Raw genomic sequence first — 16,581 nt, 5'->3', positions numbered from 1 at the left:
ACAAGGACAAATCCATGACCCTCAAATTAAAGTTGCTAGCAACAACTGAAAAATTGAGATCACTTAGCAACCTTTCCATAGTCCCAGAGAGGGTTCAATTTTCTAGGTTCAAGTCATCTTGCACCTCTCTGACTCCTGTACTCTGCCGCCTTCCACCATTTTTTAAAAAGAAAGCTGCGTGCACTGTTAAAACGATGGGAAGTGGGACTTACCTGTAATATGGTAGCTCACTTGTCGATTAATGTCAGACGTATCTCGGTCCCATGTGCTAAGGACAGCTACGACTTCCCCCGGGGGGTCACTCTCCTTCACATTCCCTCGGTACACCTCGTGGGCAAAGACTGGGGCATTGTCGTTTATATCTGTCACCCTGACAGAGACCAAAGCGGTGGAAGAAAGGGAGAAGGCTTCTCCAAGGTCGGAGGCCACCACAGAGAAGGTGAATGTGGAATCTGTCTCATGATCCAGGTCTTTCAAGGTGCTGATCCAGCCTGTGTTGCTGTCAATACTGAATGCTTCCATGACCTTCTCAGGCTGGGATTCCGAGTGGAGGGAGTAAGTGACCTGTCCATTGGCTCCCCAGTCCATATCGAGAGCTCTCACCTGCGTGAGCTTGGTGCCCACAGGCATCCCTTCCATTATGATGGTCTCGTAGCTTGACGTTTCAAAAACTGGCTTGTTGTCATTCAGATCCAAGACCTTGATATCTACATCCACAGTAAACACAATGTCAACCTTGTCCAGCGGGATGGTGGCTGCTATTTTAAAGTGGAATGCAGGGCTGAGTTCATGATCGAGGCGCTTGTCGAGCTTGATGGTGCCTGTCTCCTGCTCTATGATGAAGACACCCCCTTTGTTGTTCTCTGGCCGTTCCCCATTAACTGTGCTAAACTGGACATTCTGGCTGGGCAGGATCCGCAGAGTGTCCACCGTGCTGCCGATGGCGGTGTCCTCTGCAATGGCAAAGGAATACTGAGACTGCGTGAACGAAGGCAGGAACGTTTCAGGAGGCAAGACGTGGATATAAACAGGAATGAGGGAGTGCTTTACTGGAATGCCGCCGTCCACTGCTTTGACGAAGAACGAGAGCACGGTGTTTCTCAGCTGGTTAAAGTTGCCCTTCGTGACCATCCAGCCATTGTCGGGATCAATTTCCAGGAGGTCAGCCACTGAGACTGAGGCCTCGCTATACAAAGAGTAAGTGATCCTTGAATTGGCTCCATCGTCGGGATCCATGGCTTGAACCTGGGTGACCAGATGGCCTCTCCCAACATCTGCCCGGACACTGGCTCTGTATTCCACAGTCAGGAACTGGGGAGCATTGTCATTTTCATCCACAACGATCACTCTCACAGTACAGAAGGTTGTTCTTCCTCCACCATCAAGAGCCCTCAGAAAAATGCTGACGTCTCCTTCCAAAGGATTCTCCCTGTCCAGCCTCTCTGTGGTGACGACCTGCCCATTGCCGTCTATGAGGAAGCGGTCCTTGGCGAAGTCATTGATGATGGTGTAGCTGATCTGCCCATAGGTCCCGGGATCCCCGTCGGTGGCTCGAACATGAATGACTTTTGTCCCAACAGCTGCATTCTCCCTCACCTCAGCCACGTATGTGCTCTGTGAAAAAGCAGGGCTGTACAAATTGGCCCCAAGGACCCTGATATGCACCTGGGCGGTGCTGGTGAACAGCCCATCCGAGACGGACACGTTCAGACTGTACAGAGGCTCCATCCGTTGCTTCCGGTGGTTGGACAGGGTGATGACTCCACGCTTGCTGTCCATTAGGAAGCTTGTCCGGTCATTCCCAGACAGAATGCTATATTCCAACCGGTCAAAATCAGAGCTGTCTGCGTCCGAGGCTTGCACACAGGTCACAAAGTGGCCCCGGGGGGCGAGTTCACTCACGTATGACTCATAAATGAGCTGATTAAATATAGGGGGGTTGTCATTGACGTCGGAGATGTAGATATGAACCAGGACCTCGCTGCTCAGCGACGGGAAGCCGGTATCCGCTGCTCTGACTCTCAACGTGCAGTGCTGTACTAACTCATGGTCCAGCAGACGAGCGGTCAGGATTAGGCCGCTTGCACTGTCTATGTGAAAATAGTCGGTGCTGTTGTAAGTGTCCTGGACAATCTGATAGTGAACCATCTTATTATTTTCTGAGTCTGCGTCACTCGAGACAACTTGTAAAACAGGCGTCCCAATGAGGGAAGCCTCTGACAATGTTGTGTTGTATGTGGGTTGATCAAAAATAGGGGGGTTGTCATTTACATCATTAACCAGCAAGTCAACAGTAACTTCAGCTCTGGCACCAGTAAGGGCGTCACTGGCTCTTACTGTCAACTTGTAAACAGATGTGATTTCAAAATCCAAAGGGCTAATAACTTTCAGGACTCCAGTATCAAAGTCAATATTAAATTGTTTGTAAGGATCCCCATCAATAATAATATAAATGATTCCTTGACCTTCTGGACTGGTGGCATTGATGCTTAGAATGGGGGTGTCCATTCTGATGTCTTCGTTGATGGATGCGGCATAAAAGGGCTTATCAAACACAGGCATTGCTTTGTTGACGATAGTTATGGGAAGTTCCACAGATGCAGACAGAGAGGGTTTCCCACCATCTCTGGCTACGATGGTGACTCCATACTCAATGTTGGACAAATCAGAGTTGAATGCTTCCTTTAAAAGAACATTCCCTGAATGAGGATTGATTTCAAAGTGGCCATAGTCATCCTGTAAGACATAGGTTACTTCCCCGTTTGCACCTTGATCTTTGTCAATGGCTGTCACCTGGTAAATCAGAGTCCCAGGCTCAGCATCAACTTGCACAGCAGCATAGTAAGGGAGACCCACGAAGACCGGAGCATTGTCATTTATGTCTTCAATGTTAACCCTGACCACCACCCTAGCCACACGCAGGTGGTCTAGCTCACGACTGGCTTCCACCACTAGCTCATATAACTCTTGCTCTTCACGGTCAAAGGGGACTCCGGTGGTCTGAATGACCCCTGAGGTAGATTTTATCTTGAATTTATTTCCTGGGTTCAAGATGCTATATTTTAAGGGTTCATTAAGGCGATTTCCAACTGCATTGACAATGGCAACTTTGGTTATATTAGTGCTGTTCTCTGAGATTGAAGTGGAGTAAACATTTTGCGTAAAGTGGAGGCCACTGTCCATGGCTTCCTTCACCATGACGGTGATCATGGCTGTACTCTGGAACTTTCCATCGGACACGGTAACGATCAGCATGTAGTGATCTTTGGAGAGGTTGTTATTGTTTATGGTGAGCACACCACTGTTTGAGTCCATTAAAAAATGCTCCAAGCTGCCTTCCTTTAGGCTATATGTCAGTTCAGGAGGCACCTCAGAGTCCGGGTCGGTGGCGCTAACTTTCAGAACTTCCACTCCCACGTAGGTAGGCAGAAGTAAGACAGTCTCGAACACAGTCTGTGTGAACACAGGTGGGTTATCATTCACATCTGTCACCTCAATGTTGACTTCAACGGGACTCTCTGCAGTCAGCTGGGGGCTACCGCTATCTCGGACATGTACATGAAAATGGAAATGGGCGATGGTTTCGTGGTCCAGATTGGCGATTGTCCTGATTGCGCCTGTACTGGAGTCCACTGTAAAGAACTTCTTGGCTGTGGACTCCACAATCTGATACACCAGCAAAGCATTCCGGTTGCTGTCAGCATCGGTGGCTCGAATCACCAGAGGGCTGTTGTCTGCACTCCGGACAATGCTGTTGACTGGGGCAGCCTCACTTAGGCTGCCAGAGTATTGAGAAAAGAGAAATATCGGGGGGTTATCATTTTCATCAACAATCTGGATATTGACGGTGGCATTAGAAGCCATGCCTGCCATGTTAGTGGCCTGCACGATGAGCTGGTAAAAGGAAATGCTTTCGTAGTCCAGTGCCTTCCGAGTGGTGACAACGCCAGAGTATGGATTGATGGTAAATATCCCATCAAGGTTGCCATCTTTGACTTCATAAATGAGGGTGGATTGACTGATGGCCGAGATGAGAATGACTGATGTTCCAACATCAACATTTTCATTGACTTCTGCTTGGTAGTCTTTGTGTGTGAACTTGGGGTGAGAATTATCAGACATGGTGACAGAAATCCGTACAATGGCAGTGGCAGACATTGGTGGCGAACCCTGGTCTGTGACTTTGACCGACAGGACAAACTGACTCATCGTTGTCATGTCTGGTTCTTTGGAAACAGTGATAATGCCCAGGATGGGTTCGATCTTAAACGTGTTTCCAGTGTTCCCTGAAAAACAGAAATTGAGGGGAGAAATGAGTTACTAATGGTTCATCAAGAGTTATTTTTGATGATTCATTCTTGAAAAATTCAAAGAAATTAATTGAACTCATCCTATTGCATGCTGAATTTACCAAGAGCCTTCCGTTTCAGAGGTATTGCAAAGCAACTTTGGTAAGCTTTAGAGTTCCCACATGACACAAATAGTTCAGCATTTGGCTGCTAGCTGAAAGACTGACAATTTAAACCCACCCAGAGGTATCTCTAAGACAGGTCAGGCGATCTCTTTGTGAAAGGTCACAGCTTTGAGAACCCGTGGAGCACAATTTGCTCTGCACGCACAAGACAACTTCCAGTATGGTCATCTTGACCACAACTAGCAACAGCCGCTTCTTTATTTGGGTTTGCAAGAAAAAACACCACCACCACCACCATGACCATGATCCACCACCACCATCACCACCACCATCACAGCACTATGAATAAGCAGAACATGCAAGTTAGAAAATAAGGAGTTTGTAGAAGAGATTTTTCAACTAAGAATGTGCAGTGCTTCCACATTCTCAGTCTAGGAGAAGAGGAACAGATGGTGCTGGGATCCGCCGAGGCCACTGGCATAAGGTGCATTCTTACCTCTAAACCCGGGCCTCTGGGCTCCGTATACAGAGAGAGAAGGTGGAAGGAATAGTTTCTGAACACTATAGTGTAGTTACTTGGTTCCAGATTGTTCCAAAGGCAAACATACTACCCAGAATTGGTACTTTCTAATGCTATCCTAACATTTTTGGAGATCATCCAAAATACTATTTTGGTGACAGTGATTTTATTCAGGCAAACTCTTTCTAAGTGACCATTTGCCCTGTAGGTTGTGAAGGTTCTTCCTGACTATCTGTCTGCTCTTCTCTCCTCCTCTAGCTCCCTGCAAGTCCTGGCTCCCTGCCAAAACTACATGGGTAAACAAAGAAACGAAATTAGATCTAAAAATCATAGGGCATTTGCTCCAACTGTAAAGTATTCCATGAGTTCCCGGTGAGGTAGGAAGTCACTGGTCATCTGAGCCAGCACTAACTCCAACAACTCTAAGGTAGAAGCCATCTGAAAATGAGGAACTAGAGTCCCCACCAGCTGGACGGATCTAGAGTACGAAGAGCCTTGATTCACGATACTGTGGATGTTCCGAAGGCTGCCTCTGACACTTGAGGTGAGCAATCTGGGACTGCTGAGGAGGCGGACTTAAAGAAGTGAGTGGAAACTTGAGGATCGTCAAGAAGGTAGATGGTGGCGTGGAGCGCAGAAAGAATGGACAGGGCGAGGAAGCAAATCTCATCACGTGCCTGTCTGGGTTTCTCATCAGGCATTCTGCTATTTCTCTAAGAATACACAGGTTTGTGTGGCTGGATCTGTTTAAGTAAAATAAACATGTGTCTTGGTTATTTGCTGTGCTGTATTTTTCTTTCTCCTAGGAGCAGACCTATAGATGACTTAAATGTCATGAAGATAATTATTTAAGTAAAACCATTTATACTTTACTGATTTAAAAATAATTAAGATAGGCTCCAGATTTATAGGACAGCTATATAATGTATCTACTCAAATACACAGGAAATACATCCTCTCACTATACATTTATTAGATAACATACTATATATTTCCTATGTGTCTACTAAGCTTTCCCGTATCTAAAAATTGTCATGGTCATAAGAAATTTCAATAAACTTTTGCTTATTTATAAAAGGGATGCATATTCCATATGAAGGCCAAATAAGAATCCAGCCCCAAAGGTACATATTTAATAATGCCACATTTTATATCAAAATGAGTTTATACTTGGTTACCTCAATATGGCTATTTTGGAACTACAATCACAAGACATTCAATGATGTCAGCGCAAGTTTTTCAACTTTTCAACTAGTGGAACCATGGAATTATTTGAGAGCAACATCCGATTCACAGAGCCTCCCAAGGAGTGAGCCATCATCGTTCTTCAAGATCTCAGAGTGGAATTTATAGTGAAATGACACCCGAGTCATGGCCGCCTTCCAGTGATGGCATCGGAATGATGAATGCTCAGACAAGCTTCTCGGTTTGCACTGGTTAAGGCGTCCTTTCACAATGCAGGCTCAGCACATTTCATCGGACCCAGAAAGACACATATGCCAAGGACAAAGGGGAGCCAGCCTTGACCTTGAGTAGAACTTCCTAACCCTGTGGCCCCATAACCACTGACTTGCTGTTTATACCCCTACCCAATGCTATGCTCCTTCCCTTTCCAACCTACTAATCTATTTCCTTAGGAATTCCTTCTTATGTATCCCTTGCTGCTCCACTGAATCCTTGGAATTTAACCTGGTTGTTTTTGACCCTCAGAATCTCGGGCTGCTTATTGACTTTTGACAACTGAAAAAAGGCTATACCTATGCTACATATCACTGTTCAATAAATATTTGTAGAATTATTGAAAAGAAAACTGTCTAAATTAAAAAAACCTCTCTAGCTGTATGCATCTTACACACACACACACACACACACACACACCTCCTTCAAACTCAATTCGTACTGCTGGTATCTCCTGTATCACCCTGACTCAGCACCACCTGGAGCCACCATTGGCATCCAGCATCACAGCCCAATGAAATATAAGACCTGAAGCCCTGACTCACAGTCTGCCTTGGTTCATCAGGCCAACATGAAAAGCTTCAGTAGTTACTTTAGAAGTCAGGCAAGGGATAGGACATTTATAGTCTACAAATAAACCAAGTCAAATCTTGCTTATCTGAGGTTTGAGGGAGAACTCAATAAAACATACATTTTTCACCACACACTGCCACTTGTTTCAATGTGTGGAAGCTTCTGGGATGACCATTGTCTGGGAAGCAACTGTCTGCCTGCGAGATCAGTCTGTGTAGAATGTAGGTTTGCCCATGAAGGGACCCAAGCCATCTGAGATTTATTGTGCACACTGTAATTCTGTTTGGCTTCTTACACATGCAATCAAAGGCCATTTTTGAGATACCAATCTTTCTGTGGTTTCAGGAAGTTCCCATTTTCAATAGGAAAGATGTTTTAAGGAAACAACTCTTCTCTTTAGTTTTAGCCAATTTTTAAAGAAATCGACCGATCTTCTTCTCTGTGCACAGTGCAGAGAAAATATAATGAGACAGTCTTTTCTGCTAGATGGTAAGTTATATTACACTGTGAGAAGCTCCAAATTGGTTGGAAAATCATCTGGCTATCTAAGGGGAATATAAGTGGTAGTCCTAGTGAGAAGTTTAAAAAGCAGACTGACACATGGTCCAATGTTTGGAGAGTATTCAGAAACATGGAAGGTCAGAGTGAAACTCTCTAGCTAAATGATAACAATGACAGAAAGCAATGTATAGGCATGAGCGGCTATGGGGTGAAGAAAAACAAAAGCGCAGAACCGAGCTGAGGAAAAACATAAAGAGGTGTCAATTTCAGAGACATTTCTAGGATGTTGAATATTCATTTTATTTAAACTTCCCCATGTGATTTGTGGAGTCAAATGATCGAGAGTTATATAAATCAATTAACAAAAAAGTCTGGTGACAACCAAGAGATGCACAATTGCATTCCAAAGGCGGTACCACTAGTCCGGCTTTGGAAAAGAAGGACAGTCTATGGACATTCGGGAAGGAAATGGGTGGACTCGCTCGGGCCACCTGATTCTTATGAAGCACCATCATTTGTGTACATGTGCATGGCTGTTGGGAAGGGCTTAGCACAGACCTGTGCACAACGCGGGTACCGAATACAGGAAACATTTTCAGATTATCATGCGATGCAAGGAACAAATTAACAACTTTTTGTTGGCTTTGACTCTTATAATACTTTTTCAGCCCGAAACTGTCACTCTAGCATTCATATTTTAATTCAACCACTCACAAAAACGCTGCACATTTAAATCAAGGGAAAGGCGTCGTCCCAGGGCTGGCATGAGAGGAGACAGCATTTGGCATACAGTACAAGAGCCCTGATGTTGCAGAACCTTTTGAAAATATGTGGCTTGAATATTCAACAAAGGCAGAACAGGAGACGGGAGACTAGACCTAATAAAGGATGTATGTCATTTTTAGGTTCACATTCCCCGCCCTCGCTTGAACATTTATCTCTTCTGTCAGTTTTTTTTCCCCCTAGGTGGCAATCTTTAACGCGTTGTCTAAATTATGGTCTTGCCTTGTAGAGATGACTGTTTTGTTTTTCTTTTTAATCTCAAATTTAACAAATATGAGAGCCTGTACTTAGCTGACAGGTTAGGCAGGCAGCTCAGGCTGCAAACCTACGGACTACATCACCCCCCAACCCCCTCCAGGGAAAAGAAACGGTGGGGGGTGCAGGCACCCCTGCAACCCACAGCCCACCTACGGACAAGTAAACAGAGGCAGGTGTGCTTGAAGTCACAAAATAGCCTGACAGTTACTGATGGGGATTGTGGCTATTTTAGTCTGAGGACATTGGTTGCTGACCTAGGGGTAAAAGCCACTGAGCGTATGACAAATTTCTTTTCCCTTCTCCATCCCAGAAAAATCTGAGCTTGAACGCAAAGAAGGAAACTCTTTCCTTGCTATCAAAGATGGGAAATCTATTGCCGAGATGCTAAGAACTTTATATACCATCATCATACAAACACAGTGGTCACTTGGGCCAATAAATGCATTTGGAGACACTCCAATGGTCACTCTCAGAATTTTACACGGCGATAAATACTGCTGAGGGTTGGAAGGCACGCATTACCCTGAAGCCCATGCGGAGAACCAGCTCTCACCTGCTTCTATGGTATATGTGAGCTCTGCGTTTTCCCCTTTGTCTTTGTCCAGTGCCGTCACTTGCAGAACAGCCGATCCCAAAGCAGCCGACTCAAACACGGAGGCTTCGTACAGCGGGTTGGTAAAATAAGGGCTGTGGTCATTGGCATCTTCCACATTCACAATGACACGGGCCAAGTTCCTTCGATAAGGAAACTCCTGATCTCTGACCTTTAGGTAAAACACAAGAAGCAGTAGGACTGACATCGTACATGGCAAGAGCACCCCGGCGTGCGGGCAGTGGGAACAGAGATAAAGCCCGCTGAGTGCTGGACCCAGCGTCAGGTCCAGGGCAGCTACTTTATAAACAGCTGTTCTATCAGCGTAGGAAGTCGATGGTGGGCTAAGCAAGAACAGGCGCCCAACACGCGTGGGGCACAGCCTCTTTGCAAGGCCATAGGGGTGTTCAGTCTGTGCTTGTGGAGCTGATAGCAGGACTTCCCTCTCACTCCCTCAGACAGCCACTCTCCCCATTATTTGTCTGTGTGCAGCAGCTAATGGAATGGTAATGGAGGCTGCTAGAAAGGGGAAATGAAAGAAGGGGTGAGCACTGTCAAGCACTGTCATTCATTCATTCAACAAACATTGATTGCCACTCAACCGAAGCATTGCTGGTCCCATGCTGGAGACCAAGTTCAATTTCTTGTCAATGTCCTACCTAGCCAGCCACCGCTTGACTGTCACTTGACTGTCACTTTTGTGTTGCTATACTGCTGAACGAGTTTCAGTGACACTTCCAGACTAAGAAGAACTAGGGGAAAATGGCCTGTGGGTGATCTACTTGTGAACACCAGCCATGGAGAACACTGGGTCATGAGTTGGAATTTACTCAGTGACAACACAAATATATCTATTATCGGTCAAGCCAAGGGCTTGACTCTGGCAGTTAAGAAGTAAAGCAGACAATCAGTTGCTACCCTCAAGGAACTTAAGAGGTGAATGGTGAATGCTAAGTAAATAGCCAGGTGTACTGCATGATGATAGTTGCCAGGATCGGACAGCTGTAGGGCATCCTGGGAGTGAACAGTAAGAAGACCCCAACTCAGCATTCAGCCTTTTGGAAGAAGTAACATGGTAGGCACAAGCGGTAAAATGGGGAAGTGGGGTGTGTGGGGCATGTATTTCAAGCCAGAAGCAGCAGGATACAGAGACGCAGACGTGAGAGAGAATGCTGGCCAGCAGGGATATAAGCAGGCTCTCATCTCCTCATGCGTGAAACCCTCCTTTGGACTCCACAAAGATCCTCTCCCTCGATTTGCGTATGGCAGAAGCTGGCAACCAATCCATTCCATACCTCAAACTGCATGCCTTTGCTACTGGACTTAGCATCAATCATGTGTGTGCTTTTGGTTTGCTCAATTGGGGACTCTGTGCCTTCAGAGAGAGGCGGAGAAATTAGAACATATACGGAGAAGAGGCATCAAAGAGAAAGGAGTTTGCAGAAATAGAACCCAGGAGGAATGATCAAACTGAATAACATGGCTTAGCTTGGAGAAAAGCCACACTCAGGATTTGTTTTCACTAAATATTCAATTACACAAATGATAAATGGTAGAGGGTGCCTGAACTGAGTTCTGTGTTTGTTAAGGGAAAAGGGAACCGAGATGACCGGAGGAACTTTGTGAATGGAGTTAGTACCAGCGCAAAATTCCACCCAGAGGAGAGCGCGTGCAGAAGTGACAGAGTGATCTGCTGAACATCCCTGTGTGTGGAGTGGTCTGCCCATCTGAATCAAATTATTTTGTGATTACTGAAATCTAGGTCTGTTATAACCAAATGGAAGCTCCAAGGGTGGACAGTAGGTAAGTGGAAACACTTGTTGGATGGATGGATGGATGGATGGATGGATGGATGGATGGATGGATGGATGAAGAAGCAGAGGGTTGAATTAGATGTTCTCTGTGATTAACCACTTTTGTGCCCTGGAGTCTAAGCGGGATTCATGGCACCTCATGCTTTCTCTTAATCCCTGGGGTCTTCCAGTCTTGTGAAAGATGAATGCCACTTAATGGAACATTCTTTTAAAGCTCTTAGGTCTCAGTAAAGTTGTAATCTATTTCAAAGACCATAAGTGCACAAGATGAAGTCTTCGTTGTCCACCTGGTGTTAAGGAATGGAGTGGAAGGTGTCCATAGGGTTGTTATTTGGTTAAAAGAACAGGCCATAAATAAACCCAGGATATCTCTTATTCATCTCCAATTTCTTATTACATGAGATGGGAAAATTCTACTATAAAAATAAAGCAACATCATTGGCAGATCTTTAAACTCAAGTCCAGCATGAACACAATCTGCAGGTGCGGGTGTGCCCTGCAATCTTTGGAGTGTGCCAGTATTTACTACTAGGACCAGTGCCAGTCCAATAAGTAATAAATCAGTTCAAGGGCTAAGCCTTACATAGGTTGGACAAATGAATACCCTTAGGATTAACTTCTCAAAGAAGTCTTTTAAACTTTTCTATAAAAATCTTCTGGATGCAAATCAATACCAGATCCTGGAAGACTTATAGAAACATGGCCTGTGCCTTGTCTTGCAACTCTGTCAGTCTCTCAGAAACAGTTACCAGTAGCCACTGTCTGCAGATAGTATTGTAGTTTTATTCTTTCCTTTTAATTAAATACTTGTAGTAGGATTTCTTACATCTCTTATCACAATCGACAAAATCATCCATCGTGTCAAGCACATTTGTACACTGCTGCCATCATCAAGAACCCAAGTAGAAAGAAAATGCTTCACACATTTCATTTTTAAGCAAAAATATAGTCATTATCTAAAAACCGGATTTTTCTCTGAAAAGAAAACCAAAAATGAAGACAATTCAGCTGTGAAATGACTAGATTTACTATGACTTACAAAAGTTAAAGGCCTTGCATACATGAAGGCGAAAGTGTGTGTCTGGAGTGGTTAATGATTCTGCCATAAGGGCAAATTAGCAGTGTGGTCCTACCATGATGTTGAGGATATGCTTGTCTTGGGCTTCATGGTCCAGCCTCTCGGTGGTGTACAGAACACCAGTGCTGGGGTCGATCCGGAATTTCCTCATGCTGATGGAGTCAATGCTGCTGTGGACAGTGTAGCTCAGTTTGTGCTTCTCGTCTCTATCTGTGGCTTCAATCTGCAAGATCTCTGTTTCTGGAAGCACATCCTCGGAAATTGTCACATCGTAATTTGGCTGAGAGAATTCTGGGCCATTATCATTATTATCCAGCACTCTGATGAATACCTATGGTTAAGAGAAGACAAGAAGGATGGCTAATGCCAATGCTCTCCTGTTAATAAAAGAGGCCTCCTCCCCTCTCTCCCCTCCATGCCTGTCCTTGGATCTTGGTGTCTAGCAAATACTCCAACAGGTAGGGAGGGATTTCTCGTGTAAGAAAAAAGAAAGAAAGAAAGCCTCTATAATTAGAGGCTTGGAATAAACCAGTAGCTCACATTAGCAGGAATTCAGTATTCTCACTATTAATTGAACATTGAACAGCTCAGACTGCTACTCAGTGATGATAATGCCACAGAATCATCTGAGAGACAAAGCAGAGAGAGCACAACATGTCCTTAGCTTGCTAAGCTCTGATTACCCCACATTCTTGTTACGGGCTTTTTAAAGTGTTCTTAAGAGGGAAGCGATGACAAGAAGGCCGAAGTAATGAAGACCAAACAAAGAAAAGGGAGCAATGAGCAAGAAGAGGCCTTCACACCGCAGGCAGAGCTTCATCTGTAGCATGCACCACCAAAGTTCTCTTGCACGCAGGATGTCTAGCAACAGGACATGTCTAGCAAAGCACATGGCACCGCATGGAACTTCCAAAGGCTGGTGCCTTGGGCTGGTTGTTTGGAGAAACAAGACCAAGCATACTCATATATGTATGCGATAGAACGTTCTCTCAATAAATGACTTTGGCAGTTACATAATTTACTATCAACTTGAGCGAAGGGGTGGAGTCTAGCCTGTCAGTCAGGTTATACCCAATGAGGCCTTGGTGTGGGCATGGCCTTCTCCTGAGGATTCTAGGAACTCCTGTCTTTTTTTTCTGGAGGCGAGACACACACTCTCCCTGTTGACAAGTCAGATGGAGCTACGCTGATGGGGCTAGAGCCCTGGAGATGGAGGATTTCTGTGGAGATCCACCAGTGCTGAGATGCTTCCACCGCCACTGGATCCACAAGACTTTCCACCCACTGGCCTATGATCTTCCTGCATGTGGCTTGATTGCATGTGTTACATGAGTCTGAAGAGGAATTTATATGCTGGTATCGGACATAAGAGTTAATATCAAACTTAATCTGGATTGGGTTGGGATGTTTTCTTAATCTACAATTACTCTTTGATATAAAGCTCTCCCTGACATATATAGGTCTATGATGTGTTTCTCTAGTCGACCTAGCCTGACAGAGTAACTTTATATTAATACGTCATTTTATATTAAGAAGTTCATGGGTCAGACACGTAGCTGCCGGCCAGTGACACAGAAGAGTGAACTGAAAGCAGGGAGATCACAGACAGTTGGGTGCAGAGTCAAATACATTCAAGGTTGGTGGGAACTTGACAGGGGATCGACAGCTCCCAGGGTCAGCGGTCTACATGAGGTACCCCTGGAGGCAAACACAGAATCCAAGAAAGCATGAAGGTGAATGGCAAGAGAGAGAGGTTTCCATTGTTGCTCTTACAAAAAGGCCACACCCCGAAAGAGGCATCACCAAGCTGTGACCAGATCGATAGACTGGAGTCCACCCCTACACTTTTATGTAGGGCCAAGTTAACATAAAGCCTAACCAGCACAGTTAGCTTTTAAAAAGCAGTTTGTTGTATTGTAATCATTATTAGTCATCTGTAAAAGCAATAGCACCACAACCCTGAAGCCAAATTGACACAAATAAAAGAGTAGATTTTTAAAACTCTAGCATTTAAAAAAAATTCTCCGTACTGCTCAGTTATTGCTGTCTGGTTATTTCCTGGATGATTACATTCATGGTTCCCAACTGGGGAAGTGTGAATCCCTGGAGGGCAGGAGGCAATGTCCAGAGACAGTGTCACAACTGGGGATGTAGTGCTCCTAGCATCTAGTGAATAAAATCGAGGGGTATTGCTAACAACAACTGCACAATGGACATGACAGCTCTCTACCTCCCACCCCCAGTGAAGACTCATGTAGCCCCACGTGATGGCCCGAGTGAGAAATCCTGAATTCTAGCCTACAGTCACTCTGCAGACATATATAGCTATTCTTCCAGTGATAGAGGTATCATACTTTATTCATGTTCATTTAAGACATTCCCAATATTCGCTCTTAAAAGCAGTATGCAGTGAAGAGCCCCGCTCCCTTGTCTTTTCATATGTTTGGTGGTGTATCTTACATTCCCCAAAGTGGAATCCACCACCTGTCTGTCAGTTTGTCACACTGTGGGGGCCAGCATGGTGCCATGCTGCTAGAAGCTATGTGCCCAGCATTTCAAATACAAGCAGGATCGCAGGTCTCCACGGAGCTTCCAGACTAAAATTAACTGGGAAGGAAGGCCAAAGAATCTACTTTTGAAAATCAGCCAACGAAAATCCTTTGTATCACAACAGCCTGTGGCCCCAGACACTACTAGGAGATGCGCTCTCTAGGTTGGCATGCACAACAATGGGCTCGGACATAACAATAACCTGGAGGTGGCAGAGGCACATGCCCTGTCTAGTTGTGCTATGGCAGAGCTGACCCCAAAGCCATTAACAACAAAAGTGAACTTGCTTAGTCAAAGGGCAAGAGCTTTGGTCTTTCCAAATTCCTCTCCTCAGGAGATTTCTGACAATGTATAGGAATAACTGTCTTCCCACAGCTTTGCCAAAGAGTGCTTGATAAATCTTTTGAATACTTTTGTGAATCTTAAAGATGAGAAATGGCATCTTAGGATAGTTGCAATTTGCATTTCTTATAATGAGGGAGCTCAACAATCTTTTCACATACTTAAGATTCATTTGCATTTCTTTTTTTTGTTGCTAAATTGTCTGTTTATATCAGCTCATAATTCCATATTTGAAATGATCTTTTCCTTCTTTATGTTCGAAAGTTTTGTGATATGAATTTCAAATATAGCTTGTTTTTTATTTTTACCTTTTTTGTCACAAAAAGTTTAAAATTTTTATTTTCCTACTATTTACCTTATTATTAAGAGGCTTCAAAAAGATCATAGAAAATTGCATTATCGATTAATTCCATTTTCAATGAACTTTTTGAAGCTCCTTTATATTTATATATGTTAAATACCAGTTTAGAACATCTTCCTCACCTCCCTGTTACATATTAAAACACCTGTAAAACTAACATTTGTGTATATTTCTTTTTCTTACACTTACATTTCTAATTTTATTTGATTATTTTGGTATATTACATGAGGAATGGATCCAGTTTTAATTTTCCATATGGCTCTCCAGTTATCTCAATGTATGTAAATGGGTTAAAGGTAAATATATATATATATATTACTTTAAAGGTAAATATATATATATATATATTACTTTAAAAAATAAATTCAGCATTTCAGGAACGATGGATACCTAGAAAGACAGCAAACAATCGCTCTTCAACAAAAATAAGAGTAAACAGATGTGGAGGAAAAACCTGGAGTCCTGAGTCTCTTAAGAAACAAAACCCCCAAAACTAAGTGAGCTGAATACCACCAGAAAAGGAGGCCACATTAGGGATTGAACCATCTCCAGTGCCCCATTTAATGAGGACAAACTGAAAGTATTCCTACTGCTAAGGGGAATTAGACAAGGATACCTTCTATCACCACTTTTTTCTTCAACCTTTTTTCTGGAAATCTTAGCCAGAGTTTACACAATAACAAAATCAAAGGCATCCAAACTGTCAAAGAAGACATCAAACTCTATTTGCCAATGATAAGATTCTATAAGTAGAAAATCCCAAAGATTTGACAAAAAAATTGTTGGAACTAATTAAAAGATTCACAAACATGTTGGAGTATGAGGCTGTCACATAAAAATCAAGTGCATTTCTGTATTCTAATGAAGAGTTCGGAAAATGAAAATAAGACAATACTATTCACAGTATCTTCCCCAAAGAGGAACTACCTAAGAATAAACCTAACCAGAGAAACAAAGGATTTGTACAAAGAAAAATTATAGAACACTACTACAAGAAATAAGAACAGACCTACATAAATGGAAGACTATGCCATGGTCATGGATAGGAAGACTTAACATTGTGAAAATGTCAATGCTACCCAAAGTGATGTGTAATTACAAAGCAATTTAGATCAAGATCCTAGCATCATTCTTTAAAGAGATAAAAAGAGAGAGAAACCTAATCCCCAACTTTATATGGAAAGAAAAGAGACCATGACAGAAAAAGCACTACTAAAGAAGCAGAACAGAAGAGGCCTCCCACACACCAATCTAAAAATCTAGTACATGGCTGCAATAACCCAAACATCCTGCTACTGGTACAACAAGAGCATCAAGGGTGTAAGGGCCGAATGTAA

The 16,581-nt window shown here is 43.7% G+C and overlaps 1 protein-coding gene across 1 annotated transcript in view; it reads right to left on the bottom strand.

Moving 5' to 3' along the window:
- The window catches only part of FAT3 (FAT atypical cadherin 3), a 745,323-nt gene that overhangs the window by 111,262 nt on the left and 617,480 nt on the right, over positions 1 to 16,581 (bottom strand). The window contains exons 8-10 of the mRNA XM_075546447.1: positions 12,047 to 12,322; positions 9,061 to 9,271; positions 213 to 4,286 (exon numbers count right to left, since the gene is read on the bottom strand). Of these exons, the coding sequence (XP_075402562.1) occupies positions 213 to 4,286; positions 9,061 to 9,271; positions 12,047 to 12,322 (4,561 nt within the window). The remainder of the gene's footprint in view (positions 1 to 212; positions 4,287 to 9,060; positions 9,272 to 12,046; positions 12,323 to 16,581) is intronic.

This window comes from Tenrec ecaudatus, chromosome 4 (assembly GCF_050624435.1).
Source record: "Tenrec ecaudatus isolate mTenEca1 chromosome 4, mTenEca1.hap1, whole genome shotgun sequence".
Lineage (NCBI taxonomy): Eukaryota > Metazoa > Chordata > Mammalia > Afrosoricida > Tenrecidae > Tenrec > Tenrec ecaudatus.
This window is presented reverse-complemented; position numbering and strand designations above follow the sequence as displayed.